This window comes from Sus scrofa, chromosome 3, assembly GCF_054392235.1.
Source record: "Sus scrofa isolate SSC_HxYL_T2T_F1_AM1 chromosome 3, Sscrofa_HxYL_maternal_Yorkshire_Landrace_v2.0, whole genome shotgun sequence".
In the NCBI taxonomy this organism is placed as follows: Eukaryota; Metazoa; Chordata; class Mammalia; order Artiodactyla; family Suidae; genus Sus; species Sus scrofa.
In genome coordinates, this window is record NC_139385.1 from 92,671,859 (window position 1) to 92,688,739 (window position 16,881).

A 16,881-nucleotide genomic window follows, 5' to 3' on the forward strand; every position below is an offset into this window, starting at 1 on the left:
TGGGAACCTCCAAATACCACTGGTTTGGCTCTAAAAAAAAAAAGTCACCTTCATAGCAATGGTTGTATATAAGTAGCATGATTATTTTAAGTCCAGCTTTACCTCACTGGACTCTTAAGTTCTATATGAACTATATCTGATTTTGCCTATTATTATCAGTGCCAGGTACCTTACCTCATTATTTTTTAAACATACAAATAGATAATGTGGAGAAACAAAGAAAGTGCTATAACATGACCTTGATTTGTATGATAAAATACATTTTATAAACAACTTAAATGTCCACCGACAGAGGAGTGGATAAAGAAGATGTGGTACATATACACAATGGAATACTACTCAGCCATTAAAAGGAAAGAGATAATGGCATTTTTAGCAACATAGATGGATCTAGAAATTATCATGCTAAGTGAAGTCAGTCAGACAATGAGACACCAACATCAAATGCTATCACTTACATATGGAATCTAAAAAAAAGGACACAATGAACTTCTTTGCAGAACAGACTTTGAAAAACGATTTCTAAATGAGACAGGTTGGGGGTGGGGGGATCCGTTGTGGTTTGGGGATGATAATGCTATAATATTGGGTTGTGATGATTGTGGTATACCTATAAATATAATAAAATTCATTAAGTAATACAAAATAAAAATTAAAAAATGCAGTTTGTACATCAAGTACCCTTTACTCTCCAGTTAAATGATTCTTAATCTTCCTCCTTGTCCTCTGTTAAAACACATATTTTGCTGCTATTAAAGCTGGTTCTCTAGCAATTCTTGATTCCATTCTTAAAGATCTCATTACAGTCTTTGTAATGTGAGGGCCCCCACCCTCAATCTGCATGTTTTCTTTCTCCTGCCCTGTGCCATTGTCTTTTCATAAGCCTTCACCATCTGTTTTATATGGTGCTGGGAGGTTTATCTAAATTAAGGTAGCTAAAATGAACCTTTTGCCTATTATCAAAAAATCTTATGTTGCTACAGATTTAAAAGATAGATGGGTAGGTTGCTCTTGGTAATAAAGTTAAATATATTAAGCCACTATGATAATAAAAGTTAAATGTGAAATATGGCCAGCTACTTGATTTATAAGTTTTAACTTTTTACTACCTTTTACTTTAAATCAATATGGGTAAGTCTTGTATTTGAGATTTTAAAAGGTGATTTTGTTAGTTGTAGCAAAATGAGAATGTTAGAGATCAGTGCCTTTAAAAAAAATTTAGTTTATTTGTAAGGCAGATTATAAATTGCTCTGTACTGGTCTTGTTAAAAATGAAAAATTTGGTGATTTCTACTGTGGAACAGCCCATTAAGGATCCAGCATTGTCACTGCTGTCTGGTTACTTCTGTGGTGCGTGTTCAATTCCTTGGCCCCAGAACTTCCACATGTTGCAGGTGTGGCCAAAAAAAAAAAAGAAAAAAAAAATTTTAGTGTTGAGTTTTTAAATTGAGGTAAGATGTTTTCCATTAAAGTTACTAAAATATCATGGGGAAAAATAGAAGCGAAATAATATGGAATTAAGTTAGTCATTTTCAGTAATTTGCTTTTAACCATTTCTGATAGAAATTGGCATTGGCATTAATAAAACAAAGGAAGGGCATTTTATGCCATTGTATGTTGTAGTTTTTTTTTTTTAGGAGTCTAAACTCTTAAGTTTAGACTCTAAACTACTATAACATTCCTTTTAGTAATATATTTCTCTTTAGTAACCAAGGCTTTAGTATTTTATAAGTGTTCACTTCAGTCAATGTGGGATTCACTCAGATTTTATTAAATCTGACTAGTCATTTGGTGTTTGCTGTAGTAAGATTTTGCCAGTGATTCTTCAGATAAAAAGTGAAAACCATAGGAAATAAATTAGTGCCTTTTGTAAAGTCTAATCTCTTGAGGGACAGGGAAAGTTAAAGGGCTTGTGATAATAAATTGAGTTATTTTAATTAATTGCTGAATTTAATTATTGGTGGTGATGTGTTCTTACTTTACAGAGTTTTGAAAGCTCAGTCTGATCACAGGTCTAGACATGAAGGTAAGGGTTCCACACAGTTAATTTTTAATAGATAAAGATTTGGAAGACTAGATAAGTTTATGTACAATATTTTTAATAATGAGCATTTTTTTCTCTTTATAGCACAAGCCTTTAGACTAAATTATTTTTTTCCCGATTTCTCTTCAGTTTCACATTATTCAATGTGGCTCTTGGTGAGTTGGGCTCATTGCTGTTCTTTAGTGAAATCTAGCCTTGCTGATAGTGATCATTTACAGGATTGGCTGAAGAAATTGACTCTCCTTATTCCTGAGGTAAGCTAAAGATTGAAGATTAGTATTACTCTTCATGTTTTTTCATAGTATTAAATTGATAATAGAAGAGCTAATGGAAACAAATGAACATGATTCCATAAATGTATCATGCTACCTGGAATGTACTTGAGTGATCTAGAGTGTTTTGAACCATGTACACTGATGTGTGAGCATTGAATATTCTTAGCATTCATATTTGTCTTTTTCTGCAATGTTTGTTTACATTGTGACTCTTTCGTTTTCAGTGTTTGTTATAGTCTTTTTTTGGGGGGAGGGTGTTTGGAAGGACTTGAGCATTTATTTTTGTAATTGATGTTTTAGAGAAGTTTCTTTTGCTTTTTCTGTTAGAGTGCATCCTTGGATATAGAAGAGGCTAAAAATAAGTTAAATATTTTTCCTTTTGATTTAAGTGTTGATACTAAAGTCAGTATCATTTTCATTAATTATATCTTGATTTACTCAACCCATATTCCTAAATGAAATAGTAGAAAACAATCTTACTAATACAGTTACCCACAGTAGTCACATCTTTTTTTTTTTTTTTGTCTTTTCTAGGGCCGTTCCTGCAGCATATGGAGGTTCCCGGGCTAGGGGGTCTAATCAGAGCAGTAGCCACTGGCCTATGCCAGAGCCACAGCAAAGCAGGATCTGAGCCTCGTCATCAACCTACACCACAGCTCACGGCAACGCCGGATCCTTAACCCACTGAGCAAGGCCAGGGATTGAACCTGAAACCTCATGTTCCTAGTTGGATTCGTTAACCACTGAGCCACGGTGGGACCTCCAGTCACATCTTTTTTAGAGTACATTTTCTAATATTATTAGCTCTGTATTGAATGCATATGTGTTCCTATTCTGACCTTCTCCCAAGTAATTGTTGTGACATTTGGACAAGATTGTAAAATATGTTAGGAGTTCCCGTCGTGGCTCGGATTCTGCGTTGCTGTGGTTGCTGTGGTTGCTGTGGCTCTGGCGTAGGCCGGGGGCTACAGCTCCAATTCGACCCCTAGCCTGGGAACCTCCATATGCTGCGGGAGCGGCCCAAAGAAATAGCAAAAAAAAAAAAAAAGATTGTAAAATATGTTAAATGTTTTGGTTGAAGTTTCTTCTATTTCTGAAAGTATTTTTCATATACTTAATCATGTAAATAAATTATTATGCATATTGTCTTTTCAATCCCTTTTGTATTTGTCTATTCTTGTGTTTACTTGGTTTGTTTTTATGACCATATTTGGGAATTTATAAAATGTTCTACTTATTACTATGTACATTGGGGTACTTCATTTGATCATATATTATTTACATGCATGAATATGTGATTAGGGCATTGCATTTTAAAATATGTTACTAAAGAAGCCACCTAACGTTGTTTCTGCCATTTAATTAACATCAAGATTAACTTCTTAATACTAACTCAGACTATCTTTGGAACTTTCTTTTTTCATTTAGACTGCAGTTCGTCATGAGTCTTGCAATGGTCTTTATAAGTTGTCTCTGTCAGGACTGGATGGAGGAGACTCAATCAATCGCTCTTTTTTGCTGCTGGCTGCCTCAACATTATTGAAATTTCTTCCTGATGCTCAGGCACTCAAACCTATCAGGGTAAGATTTTACTGTGTTTAGGAGCAGTTTCCTATTTCTGCAGTTTCCTTTGCCCCAGGTTTATCATTGTATTATCTGTCCATGTAATTTCCATTACTTGTTTACTATCTATAGTTTTCACTAGGAGGATAGTAGTTATAGAGTTCTTAAAGTGACAGCATTGTGACATATTATGTCCATGTTATATCTAGGGATGTAATCTTTGTGCTTTAGTTTCAGCTCTCTGGGATATTCTGTTTTGGAAATAGCATTTGTCCTTACTAGATTCTAAGCCTTGTGTGTTAATAAGGTGGATGAGGGAGTTCCCTGGTAGCCTAGCGAGTTAGGGATCCAGCATTGTCACCACTGTGGCTTGGGTCACTACCATGGCACAGGTTTGATCATTTGCCCTGGAACTTCTGCATGCCGTGGGCTTGACCAAAAAAATTAAAAGTGGCAGAGTTCCTGTCATGGCTCAGCGGAAACAAATATGATTAGCATCCATGAGGACATAGGTTCAATCCCTGGCCTCTCTTAGTGGGTTAAGGATCTGGTGTTTCCATGGGCTGTGGTGTAGGTCACAGACATGGTTTGGATCCCACGTTGCTGTGGCTGTGGTGTAGGCCAGCGGCTACAGCTCCGACTCCACCCCATATTCTGGAAACCTCCATATGCTGCAGCTGCAGCCCTTAAAAAAAAAGCCAAAAAAATTTAAAAGTTGAATGATAAAAACTTCATAAATTTAGCTTTCTTCTTATTCATTCATGGTTGTTTTATGTATGTTACTCTGAATTCTCAATAGCACATGGTATATCCAGAGCTTAGTAAGTTAATTTTACTCATCCCAGAAGTATGATGCATCGTAGGATTTACATTTTTCTCCATATTTACTATCGTTGACTATGTAAGGAATGTAATGCATTCTTTATTTTCAGATTTCAAAACTGTAATAGACCATTGCTTGTGGGTAGATTTATATTTACTAATTTTCTATAGGTTTCTGTATATTTTCTTTGAATTTTTAGTTGCTATTAGATTATTTAGCATTTATAGGTTATTCATATTCTTTCCAAGTAGGTTATAAGTAATTTAAGAGTATTATTTCTCTGAAACTTTTCTTATTATTCACTTATGTATCTAGTTACTCTAATTTTATAGAAACTGGAAATGTTCTCTACATTTTTTTTTGTTAAATTTTAAATAGTATTGAGTTTGTAGAGATTTAATTTTTTATAGAGCCTGTAGTTTGTAAAATGTAATTTTAAGTTATTCCCCCTTTTAAAATATTTTCACAAAGTTTAAATTTTTTTTTAATAGATAGATGATTATGAAGAAGAACCAATGTTAAAACCTGGATGTAAAGAATATTTCTGGTTGTTGTGCAAATTAATTGACAATATACATATAAAGGATGCTAGTCAGGTATGTTCAGAAAATTGACCTTATCTTGTTGAGATGAATTATGCACATATATGTTCATGAACATATAAGTCCTTATTATTAAGGTCATTTTAATCAGTCTATAGTGAATTGAAAATGCCATAGTTTTTCTACTGTGTTTGTACCTTTTTGTTATGCTCTAATTCCTTTCTTCAGTTTTACTTTGACCTTAGTTGAAATATCTTCACTTGGTGTACATGTAAGTAGTTTCCGGTATCTTCTGAATAAGATTTGTGGATGTAAAATCTTCCTTGAAGCATGAAATTTAGACTTAAAATATACAGCTTTCTATAAATAGCAAGTGGATTCTGAGTATGTAAAATAAAATTGCAATTCAAATAAAAGTTACTTTAAGCTAGGAGTTACTGCTGTTGCACAGTGGATTCAATTCACTGCCTGGCACAGTGGATTGAGGATCTGGTGTTGCTGCAGCTATGATGTGGCTCACAGCTCTGGCTAGGATTCAGTCCCTGGCGTAAGAACTTCCATATGCCACAGGGGTGGCTGAAAAAGAAAAAACAAAAACCAGTTACTTTAAGCTAAAGAAACCACCGTCAGTTTGCTGATTTCCTAATTTTCTTATAGGAGACTAATATGATACTTCTGTCCAAACAAATATTCAAAACAAGTTGATTTCAAAAACAAACTTGCTGCATAAATTTTTTTCTTTATTATAAATTTAGTAAGCTAAAATACATCTCATTGATGTAAAAAAAAAAAATTTGAAAAAGACGCATTATTTAGGAAACATTTTTTTTCAGTTTTTTTTCATGTGTTTCTGTGAAAGTCCAGTATATACACTTCACATTTTAAAAATCCTGTAATATTCAAACTTTCTACTTTCAAGGAACAGTTTACATCTGAATTCTTACTCTCCTTTTCATTTGAGAAATAATTATAAAAATTAATGTTGAACATGTTTTAAATTTTTTCTTCGAGTTTTATTGAATTGTAATTAGCATATAGCACTACATAAGTTCAAGATGTAAGTATAATGATTTGGTTTATATACATCATGAAATGATTACCACAATAAGTTTAGTTGAACATCACATCTCATATTGACACAAAATTAAAGAAACAAAAAATTTTCCTTATGATGAGCACTTTACTCCCTTAACTTTCATACATAACACATAGCAGTGTAAATTATATTTATTATGTTGTGCATTACATTCCTAGTGCTTAATTATATTTGTTGACTGGCAATCCTAGTCTCCCCCTCCCCAAAACGTGTTTAATGCATTTTACTTTATCCATAAAATGTTGGTGCCAGATAAACACTGGTTTCTTTTTTTTTGTTACCCTCTGGTTGCAGATTTAAAGTTGGAATCTAGTATTTCTTGCTTGCTAGTTAATTTTCTTTCTTAGAGATACGAGTTTCTTTGGGAATCCTCTTAAGTTTTATTTGATGAAGTCCATTTTAATTTTGTTGCTCAGCTATAATGAGAATTAAAGATTTCTGAAATTAACTATATTTGAATTTACTCTGAAGATGATATTAAAAACAAATCTTAGGAGTTCCCATTGTGGCTCAGTGGTTAACAACCCAACTAGTATCCATGAGGACTCAGGTTCTCTGGCATTGCAGTAAGCTGTGGTATAGGTCGCAGACATGGCTCAGATCCCTCATTGCTGTAACCATGGTGTAGACCGGAAGCTACAGCTCTGATTCGACCCCTAGCCTGGGAACCTTCACTTGCCGTAGGTGTGGACCTAAAAAGGCAAAAGACAAAAAAACAAACAAAAACTTAGTGGTATGTGAATTACATCCCAATAAAATGGTTAAATTTTAAAACGTCTAGTGTCTTCATTAAATTACCATGACCATCATAATTTATTACCAATATTCATTAATTCTTTTTTAAAGGACTGTTAATGATATGTTTATAACCATAATTTTATTGATGTTGTTATGTATGAGTAGCTATGTATTTGTAATATAACTGATATATTAATGAATGTAAAAGAACCAAATTCTTGTTATTTGAAAGAGTTTTTTGTTTTAATAATTCTGAAATACTAAAGATAAAATTCATTACTTGAATTTTATATTTTTCTTTTTGTTTTAAGACAACACTCCTCGACCTGGATGCTTTGGCACGACATTTGGCTGATTGTATTCGAAGGTAAGGTTTGATGTGAATTGAATGTGATTGAAACAAGATTAAGGCCATAATTACATAAAGGCCATAATTACATAACTATCTTATTTTGCTTGTGTTCTTCTTTGTAGCAGGGAGATCCTTGATCATCAAGATGGTAATATAGAAGATGATGGCCTTACAGGACTCCTGAGGCTTGCAACAAGCGTTATTAAACACAAACCACCCTTTAAATTTTCAAGGGAAGGACAGGTAGGATGAAATATTGAGCTTTTTTGTTTCTTTGTATGTGGATATGTTAAATTTCTTTAAACATGCACACATAAATTTTGCCTGAATTTTATTGCTGATAGGAACTGTGAACTTTGAATAAAATGAACCCTAGAAATGTAAATCTTAGCCTTGTTTGTAGAATGTAGTTTTAATTCCTATGACTGTATATAAAAAGGCAACTTCTACTTTAATAGTACATTTTTATAGGATTGAATATTCTGAATTAAAAACTTAAACAATGGAATTAGTAAGTAGTCATTATAGAATACTAACTGGTTTGATATGATAAAGGCCCATTTGACATAAAATACATTATTGAGGAATTCCTTTTATGGATCAGTGGTTAAACAAACCCGACTAGTATCCATGAAGATGCAGGTTTGATCCCTGGCCTTGCTCAGTATGTTAAGGATCCATTGTTGCTGTGAGCGGTTGTATAGGTTGCAGATGCAACTCAAATCTCGCATTGCAATGGCTGTGGTATAGGCCAGCAGCTACAACTCTTGATTTGCCCCTTAGCCTGGGAACTCCACATGCCACAAGTGCAGCTCTAAAAAAAAATTTCTGTTAATGACTATTTGATAACACCTAATGATTCTAAACTGAGAAATGTCTGCTTAATCTTTAGGTTAAATTATTTACTCTGCCATTGACACTTTTGTCATTGCCTTCATTTCGAGAGTTAGTTATGGTTTGTAGGGTTGTTATCTTGAGGTTGTTGATTGTGTTAGAAAATGGGAAAAAGGATGCAAGATTGTTTCCACAAGAATAGGCTAGGGGATTCTTGAGGTAAACTGAAGGTAACAACAGTCTAATCAGTCTTAAACTGTGCTACTACCCCTGTTCCACAAAGCTGTTTTGTGTTTTCTTCTGGGTCTTTTTAAATTTTTTTCATTACACTCACTGGTAATAACTTGATTTATTTAGTCTTGCTGGTTTAAGTCTCATGTTATATATAAACTAATCTGTACCTTTTTTTATTTGAAAATATAAATTATTAATTGATTTTTTCTGATAATGTATCATTTATAAAGGAAAAATTATAAAGAAAAAAATTTCAGGTAGTGCTGACAAGAAGAGTCCTAGGACTTTATGTGGCTAAATTAAATACATAGGTATGTAATTTATATTATGTAAATACCATTCTATGATTTGTAGTGTTCATTTCAAACGAATGCATCAAAAAAAGGAAATATGTTAAGATAAAATTATATAAAGAGGGAAATAACTATTAACATAAATGTCAATAAAGATTAAATTAAGAAAAAAAATGCAGCGAACATCCTTGTATACCTGTCCCATTATGTACTCATATAAATTAAGAGTAAGTTTGATTCATTTTAATCAGAATACATCAATTTGCAAAAGACTCAGTTTGTACTCCCTGTCTCACTATATAAGAGTACCAGTTTCTTAGACATCTTCACATTTCTTTAGATGGCTTTTTAAGTCTTTATTTCTTAGGTTTAGTTTTATTTTTGTAGTTGTTGTTGAAGATGAGTGTCTTTTTTTTTTTTTTTTTTTTTTTTTTTGGTGTCTTTAGAGCTGCACTCATGGCATGTGGAGGTTCCCAGGCTAGGGGTCTAATCGGAGCTGTTGCTGCCGGCCTACATCAGAGTCACAGCGATGCGGGATCCGAGTCGAGTCTGTGACCTACACCACAACTCTCGGCAACACCGGATCCTTAACCCAGTGAGCAAGGCCAGGGATCGAACCTGCAACCTCAAGGTTCCTAGTCGGATTCATTTCCGCTGCACCACGACGGGAACCCCATTAAGTTTTCTTCTTTATTTTTAGAAGTTCTTTATTTTGAAAATGTCAACTCTTTTCCTGTATGTGTAAAAATATTTCCACAAGTCTTATTTGTCTTTATTATTGTTGTTTTTTTAGACCACTTGCTTTTTTCCTTTTTTTTAAAAATTGATTTATACAAATGATTATCTTAGGCAAAATATTTGAGCCCTGCTAAGGTAGATAGTATTAATTGGATCCCATTTTGACAGATGATGAAACGTAAACAGGTTATGCAGCTTGGTACATTGAGGACAGACAAGACTTTTCTTATGGCCACACCCAAAGCATATGCAGGTTCCCAGGCCAGGGATTGAATCTGAGCTGCAGCTGCACTCAAGCAGCAGACTCTTTACTTGACCAAGCATCTGACCATTGTGCAATACTGTCTATAGATGTCAAAACCTTAAACACACTGTTCTATAATTTCCTTTTTTCACTTACTGTATAGATTCTCCATGTGTAGATTTAATTCATTCCTTTTGCCCTCTATGGAGGCTGAACTGATTGATTTATGGTCCCATGTATGTGAGCCAAGTGACTATTTTCCCACATTCCTATCAATCCATTGTATTATCAAATATTTAATTTCTGCCATTCTAAGTGGAAAAATTCTTAGTTTTATTTTTCATAATTATGAATAAGGTTGAGTTTCATATATTTTAAAGCTGTTTATTATTTATATTTTCTCTGCCCTGCTCAAATCCTGTCCTTATTTTCCTTTCATATGTATACAAGGTTCTTTTCTTGACAATTTGAAGCATTTTTGTATGAAGGAAACTGCCACATGTACTTGGATTTATTTCTGGACTTTCTGTTTGAGTTTACTGATGATTCACCAATATCATATCCTAATTAAGTAGCTTTACAGTCATTAATATCTTGTAGAGATGGTCCGTTTTCATTATTACTCCTTTGAGTTGGGGCTGTGTTAAATTTATAGATTGATGTAGAAAAATGGAAATTATATTAAATATGCTTGTATAAGAACAGAATTTGTCTTATTTATACAAGACCAGTGTTTTTATGTTTTTCACTTTAAAGTTTTTGTTTAGAATTTTCATTTTAGGATTTTTTAAATAAGGTTATTTCTAGAACTTATTTTCTTTGTTGGTATCATAAATGGACTCTTCAATTTTGTTTCTACTTCATTATGTAGCGTAAGGATTTTTGTGTGTGAATTTGTTCCAGGCCACCTAAAGTTCACTTACTGTTTGTAGATTTTTTTTTCACTTGTCTTTGCTTTTATCTTCAGTTTTGTTTTTGATTTTTCATTTTTAGTTTGTCTTCAGGTAATTCTTTTACTTCTTCATTTATTTAAGTCTTAATTTTCGGTTCTGTCATTTGTCTAATTTTGCCTAGAACCTCCAGAATAGTGTTAAATAAATTATTTTTATTGTTTAGTAATAGTAGTTTATTGAGGTTTTAATGTTTATGTAGTTAAAACTATAGTTTCCACTTGCATTTTTGGTGAGATGGGAAACATTTAGAAACTTTTGTATAGGAGATATATGGCCTGAATTAACATTTTATAAGCTTCACTCCAGTTCTAGAGGGAGATCTAGACTCTAGGTAGAGAACTAGGAGGGCAAGTGTGTGAGTAGTCAGAGGTCTAGTTAAGTTTTTAAAGGGATGATGGTGAAAAGTGGTTGGATTTGAAATATTTGTTGAAGATAGAGCTCGCAAGACTTAAATTTGGATAAAATTGTAAGATGAAAGAGTGAGAAATTAATCAAGAATGATTTCTTAATTTAACTTTAGCTTTTTTTTTTTCTTAGGGCCACAACGTGGCATATGGAGGTTCCCAGGCTAGGGAGTGAATCGGAGCTGCAGCTGCCAGCCTATACCACAGCCACAGCAACATGGGATCCAAGCCGTGTCCGCAACCTATACCACAGCTCACCGCAACGCTGGATCCTTAACCCACTGAGTGAGGCCAGGGATCGAACCCACAACCTCGTGGTTCTTAGATTTGTTTCCTTTGCGCCATGACATGAACTCCAACGTCTTAACTTTAAGTCTGAGAAATTAACTGAATGATAATGCCATTTACTAAGAAAGGAAAAACTCATTGTTTAAGATTAGGGGAGGGGAGGGTATCAGAATCAGGAGTTCTGTTTTGGACATCTTAAATTTGAAATATCTATTAGATTCCAAATGTAGGTGCTTAAGGCACTCGATGTTAGTGTATTGTTAAGAAAAGTCTTCCTTATCTCCAAGATAATAAAAATATCTTTTCTACTCTAATTTCACTTTATTATTTAAGAATTTTAGGAGTTCCCGTCGTGGCGCAGTGGTTAACGAATCCGACTAGGAACCATGAGGTTGCGGGTTCGGTCCCTGCCCTTGCTCAGTGGGTTAAGGATCCGGCGTTGCCGTGAGCTGTGGTGAAGGTTGCAGACACGGCTCGGATCCCATGTTGCTGTGGCTCTGGCGTAGGCTGGTGGCTACAGCTCCGATTCGACCCCTAGCCTGGGAACCTCCATATGCCGAGGGAGCGGCCCAAGAAATAGCAAAAAGACCAAAAAAAAAAAAAAGAATTTTAAAAAATTTCATCTGGAATTTACTTTATTGAAGAATTAGTAAAGGTTTTCTATAAAAAGCCTTATAGGGAGTTCCCGTCGTGGCGCAGTGGTTAATGAATCTAAGAACCATGAGGTTGCGGGTTTGATCCCTGGCCTTACTCATTGGGTTAAGGATCTGGCGTTGCCATGAGCTGTCGTGTAGGTCGCAAATGCAGCTCGGATCCCGTGTTGCTGCGGCTCTGGCATAGGCTGGCAGCTACAGCTCCGATTAAACCCCTAGCCTGGGAACCTCCATATGCCGCTGGAGTGTGCCAAGAAATGGCAAAAAGACCCAAAAAAAAAAAAAAAAAAAAAAAAGCCTTATTATTTATTTATTTATTTTTTTTTGGTCTTTTGTTGTTGTTGTTGTTGCTATTTCTAAAAGCCTTATATTAAATATTTTAGGCTTTGTAGGCCACATTTGGTTTCATCACTGTCACCATCACTGCTACTGCTGCTGCTTCTTCCTCTCCCCCTCCTCCCCCCTTTCCACTTTCCTCATTCTCCCTTCTGCTCTCTGCCCCATTCTTCTAATCCCTTCTTCTAATTCCCTGCTCCCTTCTAATAAGAATTAGAAGAATTCGAATTCTTCTAATTTTAAAAATATAAACCTCATTCTTACTTCTACTACTTTGTATAGTATCTAGCAAATATATGTTCAACCAATGAATGATTCTTAAGAACTAACAATCTAATGGTTTATTTGTTCAGCAGGTAATTATTGAGAAAAATCTGCCTTAGCAAAATATTATGTGCCTTCACAAATAATGACTGCTTATGGTATATGTAATTCATGGTGAAAAATAAGAGCCATTAAAGTTATACCATCAGAGGTAGGGAAAATTGAATAGCACTGACACGATTAGGAAAGTCTTTGAAGAAGATAAACCAGCATAAGGTTTTCTTAAGTAGAAAAGTAAGGGAAACTTTTATGTTACAGAAAAGAGTATTAATGAAAAATAAGTCCTACAAAACCATGGGTATGTGCAGGTTATTGAGTGATTAGTTCACTTTGGCTTGAGTTTGACGAAATATAGGAGGTAACTTTGGGAAGCTAGGTAGCCATCTATTGTAGTCCCAGGAAATTATTTCTATATGTACGATAAAATAAAAGCATTACTTTTGGGGAAAGCATGCCCGTGGCATGTGGAAGTTCTTGGGCCAGAGATTGAACCCATGTCACAGCAGCAACCTGAGCTTTTGCAGTGACAGTGTTGGATCTTTAACCCTCTGAGCCACACGGGAACTCCCCAAATCATTATTTTTGGAACTTAAAAAAAGGGGCCTTTTATCTTATTTTGTCTTTTTGCCTTTTCTAGGGCCACTCCCATGGCATATGGAGGTTCCCAGGCTAGGGGTCTAATCGGAGCTGTAGCCGCTAGCCTACACCAGATCCAAGCTGTGTCTGCGATCCACACCACAGCTTACAGCAACGCCAGATCCTCAACCCACTGAGCAAGGCAAGGGATCAAACCTGCAACCCCGTGGTCCCTAGTCAGATTTGTTAACCACTGAGCCATGACGGGAACTCCAAAAGGGGGCCTTTATACTTTAACAAAATAAATTTGATAAAAGATTGAGGGCCAGCATACTTTTTCATACTCTTTGAAAAGATCACTTTTTGAAGTGATCTTCAAACTTACTGCTCACATATTCTTTAAAGCATTTTCGAGGAGTTCCCTGGTGGCCTAGCAGTTAAGGATCTGGTGTTGTCACTGTTAAACATGGCTTGGGTTCCACCCCTGGCCCAGGAAATTGCACATTCCAAGGGCACATTCTCCCTCTCCCCCCAGAAAGAAGAATTTTGGAAAACCTAGGTGTCCTGTTAAATTTTTTAAATTTTAAGAAATTTCTAAATGTTTTCAAGTTCAAAAAATTTTTTATGAAAGTGTAGTTAGTGTAAATGTATGTTACATGTGTACAATATAGTGATTTGTAATACTTAAAGGTTATACTCCATTTATAGTTATTTATTGGCTGCATTCTCTGTTACTCAGTATATCCTAGGTTTACATATTTTTAAAGGATGTAATTTCCAGGGGATTGTTGAAATTGATAAAAGCATTTATTGCCTATGACTACACGGTGTTGTCTTAAATTTCTTCTATTTTTAGCTATCATTACATTATATGTATTTGAGCATGAGCAGTCAAAGCAAATGTAAATATACTTTGAATTTTGCCATGTAAATATGAAACATTAAAACTGAAATTTTATTGAAAATATATGCACCATGGGAGTTCTCTTGTGGCTCAGCTGGTTAAGGACCTGCCATTTTCACACTGGTGCAGCCTGGGTTAATCCCTAGCCCAGGAACTTCCAAATGCTGCAACTGTGACCAAAAAGAAAAGCATTAACAAGAAAGATATGTGGCATGGAGTTCCCGTCATGGCGCAGTGGTTAACGAATCCGACTAGGAACCATGAGGTTGCGGATTCGGTCCCTGCCCTTGCTCAGTGGGTTAACAATCCGGCGTTGCCATGAGCTGTGGTGTAGGTTGCAGACGTGGCTGGGATCCCATGTTGCTGTGGCTCTGGCTTAGGCCAGTGGCTACAGCTCCATTCGACCTCTAGCCTGGGAACCTCCATATGCCGCAGGAGCAGCCCAAAGAAATAGCAAAAAGACAAAAAAAAAAAAAGATATGTGGCTTTAAATTAATTTGTATATTTGTAGATGGATATTACTTAATAAGCTAATATGACCACATGTTCATTAATTCTCTTACTACTGTACTGTATATTCTAAGAAACCTTTTTTTATATAATGTTTGCAGTAGGAATGGAAATTTTGTTTTAGTAAGATTAACTCTTTGAATTTCTTCTGAATTACATATTGAAGATCACACTCTGATCTGTCGTCAGAAATTATTTTTAGGAGTTCCCATTGTGGTGCAGTGGAAACGAATCCAACTAGGAGCCATGAGGTTGTGGGTTCAATCCCTGGCCTTCCTCAGCGGGTTAAGGATCTGGCATTGCTGTAAACTGTGGTGTAGGTCACAGACACAGCTCAGATCCTGTGTTGCTGTGGCTGTGGGGTAGGTTGGCAGCTGTAACTTCAATTCAACCACTGGCCTGGGAACCTCCATATGCTGCAAGTGCGGCCCTAAGAAGCAAAAAAATAATAATAATAAAAGTTATTTTTAATATTCTCTCAAGCGTCAGTTTAAGCTTCTTCTTTATATGAAGTATACCAAAATGGCTTTACAGTTGTTTATCAAATGCGTATCTTATTATACATGTTACTTTTTCACTGAAAGACACCTGCTTTCCTGGTAAACTCAGAGTGAGGAAAATATGTTGTTCATTTCAGCATGTTTTTACCAATGATAATGTTTCAGTAAAATCCTTTTATCTCAGGCTTTAAATTTATTTTGTCAAGATGCAAACTATTACATTTAGGATGAGTAAGCAATGGGGTCCTGCTGTATAGCACAGGGAACTATATCCAATCACTCGTGATAGAACATAATGGCAGATAATGTGGGAAAAGGGTGTGTGTGTGTGTGTGTGTGTGTGTGTGTGTGTATGAATGACTGGGTCCCTTTGCTGTACAGCAGAAATTGACAGAACATTGTAAATTAACTGTAATAATAAAAAATAAAAAGTTAAAAAATGTATTTTGTCAAAACTTTGGAGCTATGTCTGTTTAGCTCATTCAGTTTCTAGATCTAAACTAATTAGCAAAGATAGTTTATTGTTAAACTAGTTATTAGCCAAGTCTGTTTCTTTTTGAGTGAGTGACTTTATTTTCCAGTTCACGTAAATGTGTTACTCTGTGTCTCTAAGACAGTCCTCTCACCTCTGAATTATAAAATAGATACAATCTTATTGTCTGTCAGATATATGAAATAAGCCTCTATTCACTTTCCATATTTCTTATCCAAACTTATTTTCTTTACTAAATGCATTGTACTTTATTTGATGATAGTGGGATGCAAGAGGAGAAGTTATTAATGGGAAAATATTGTGAATTGTTTTTCATTTAGTACCTGTATCAGAGGTACCCAAGACCACTCCCAGTTTCAGTGATTCCCTAGAAGGACTCAGCATGTAGTTGTATTTATGATGAAGCTTTATCACAAGTGTAATAGAAAATAAAATCAGTAGAAGAAAGCATGGAGATGAGTCTGGTGGAAACCAGGCAAGCCCTTCTGAGAGTTCTCTCCCAATGGCGTTGCATTAGGATGTGCTTAATTCTCCCAGCAATGAGTGTGGCAACATGTATGAGGTGTTGTCTACCAAGGAAGCTCTCTTGAATGTAGGAGTCCAGGGGCTTTATCAAGGGTTGGTTCATGTAGGCACATAAGATCTCCATAATTGACCACAGTCACTGAAATTCAGGCTCCTGGATGGAAGGCAGGTATTCTGCATAAACCAAATACAATGAGGCATAATTAGCCATTTTATTACTTAGAAAAGGTTTTATAACAGAGGAGGGAACTGTTTACCATTCAAGAATTCAGATGGTAGCCTGGAGCCAACATTATAATGCAGCTTTTCTAAGGATAGCAGAGTCTCCATCTTAACAATATTATGTCTTTTCTACACAGTACCTCAGGAGGTTTTATATCCAGGACAGTGGGGAACAACGTGAGATAAGTGAGAAGTAACTTTCTTTAAAAAAGTAGCAAAGGACCAACTAAAGAACAAGAGGGAAAGGTGACCCTTTCTCAGACAGATTAAATTTAGGGAAAAGTACATCTATAATGTATTTATTTATTTACTTATTTATTTATTGTCTTTTTGCCTTTTCTGGGGCTGCTCCTGCAGCACATGGAAGTTCCCAGCCTAGGGGTCTAATCGGAGCTGTAGCCGCCGGCCTACACCAGA

General features: G+C 35.3%; 1 protein-coding gene and 1 long non-coding RNA gene across 13 annotated transcripts in view; both read left to right on the top strand.

Moving 5' to 3' along the window:
* The window catches only part of LOC146404771 (uncharacterized), a 1,009,186-nt gene that overhangs the window by 802,652 nt on the left and 189,653 nt on the right, over window positions 1-16,881 (top strand). The window lies entirely within an intron of this gene.
* USP34 (ubiquitin specific peptidase 34) overlaps window positions 1-16,881 on the top strand; it is a 256,731-nt gene that overhangs the window by 165,122 nt on the left and 74,728 nt on the right. For all 12 annotated transcript variants that reach the window (XR_014841823.1, XM_085019077.1, XM_021087501.2 and 9 more), the window contains 6 exons: window positions 1,986-2,026; window positions 2,174-2,298; window positions 3,748-3,900; window positions 5,197-5,301; window positions 7,393-7,448; window positions 7,556-7,676. Coding sequence is in view for 11 of the 12 variants with exons in the window: in XM_085019077.1 (XP_084875203.1) it covers window positions 1,986-2,026; window positions 2,174-2,298; window positions 3,748-3,900; window positions 5,197-5,301; window positions 7,393-7,448; window positions 7,556-7,676 (601 nt within the window). In the remaining variant the exon portion in view is untranslated. The remainder of the gene's footprint in view (window positions 1-1,985; window positions 2,027-2,173; window positions 2,299-3,747; window positions 3,901-5,196; window positions 5,302-7,392; window positions 7,449-7,555; window positions 7,677-16,881) is intronic.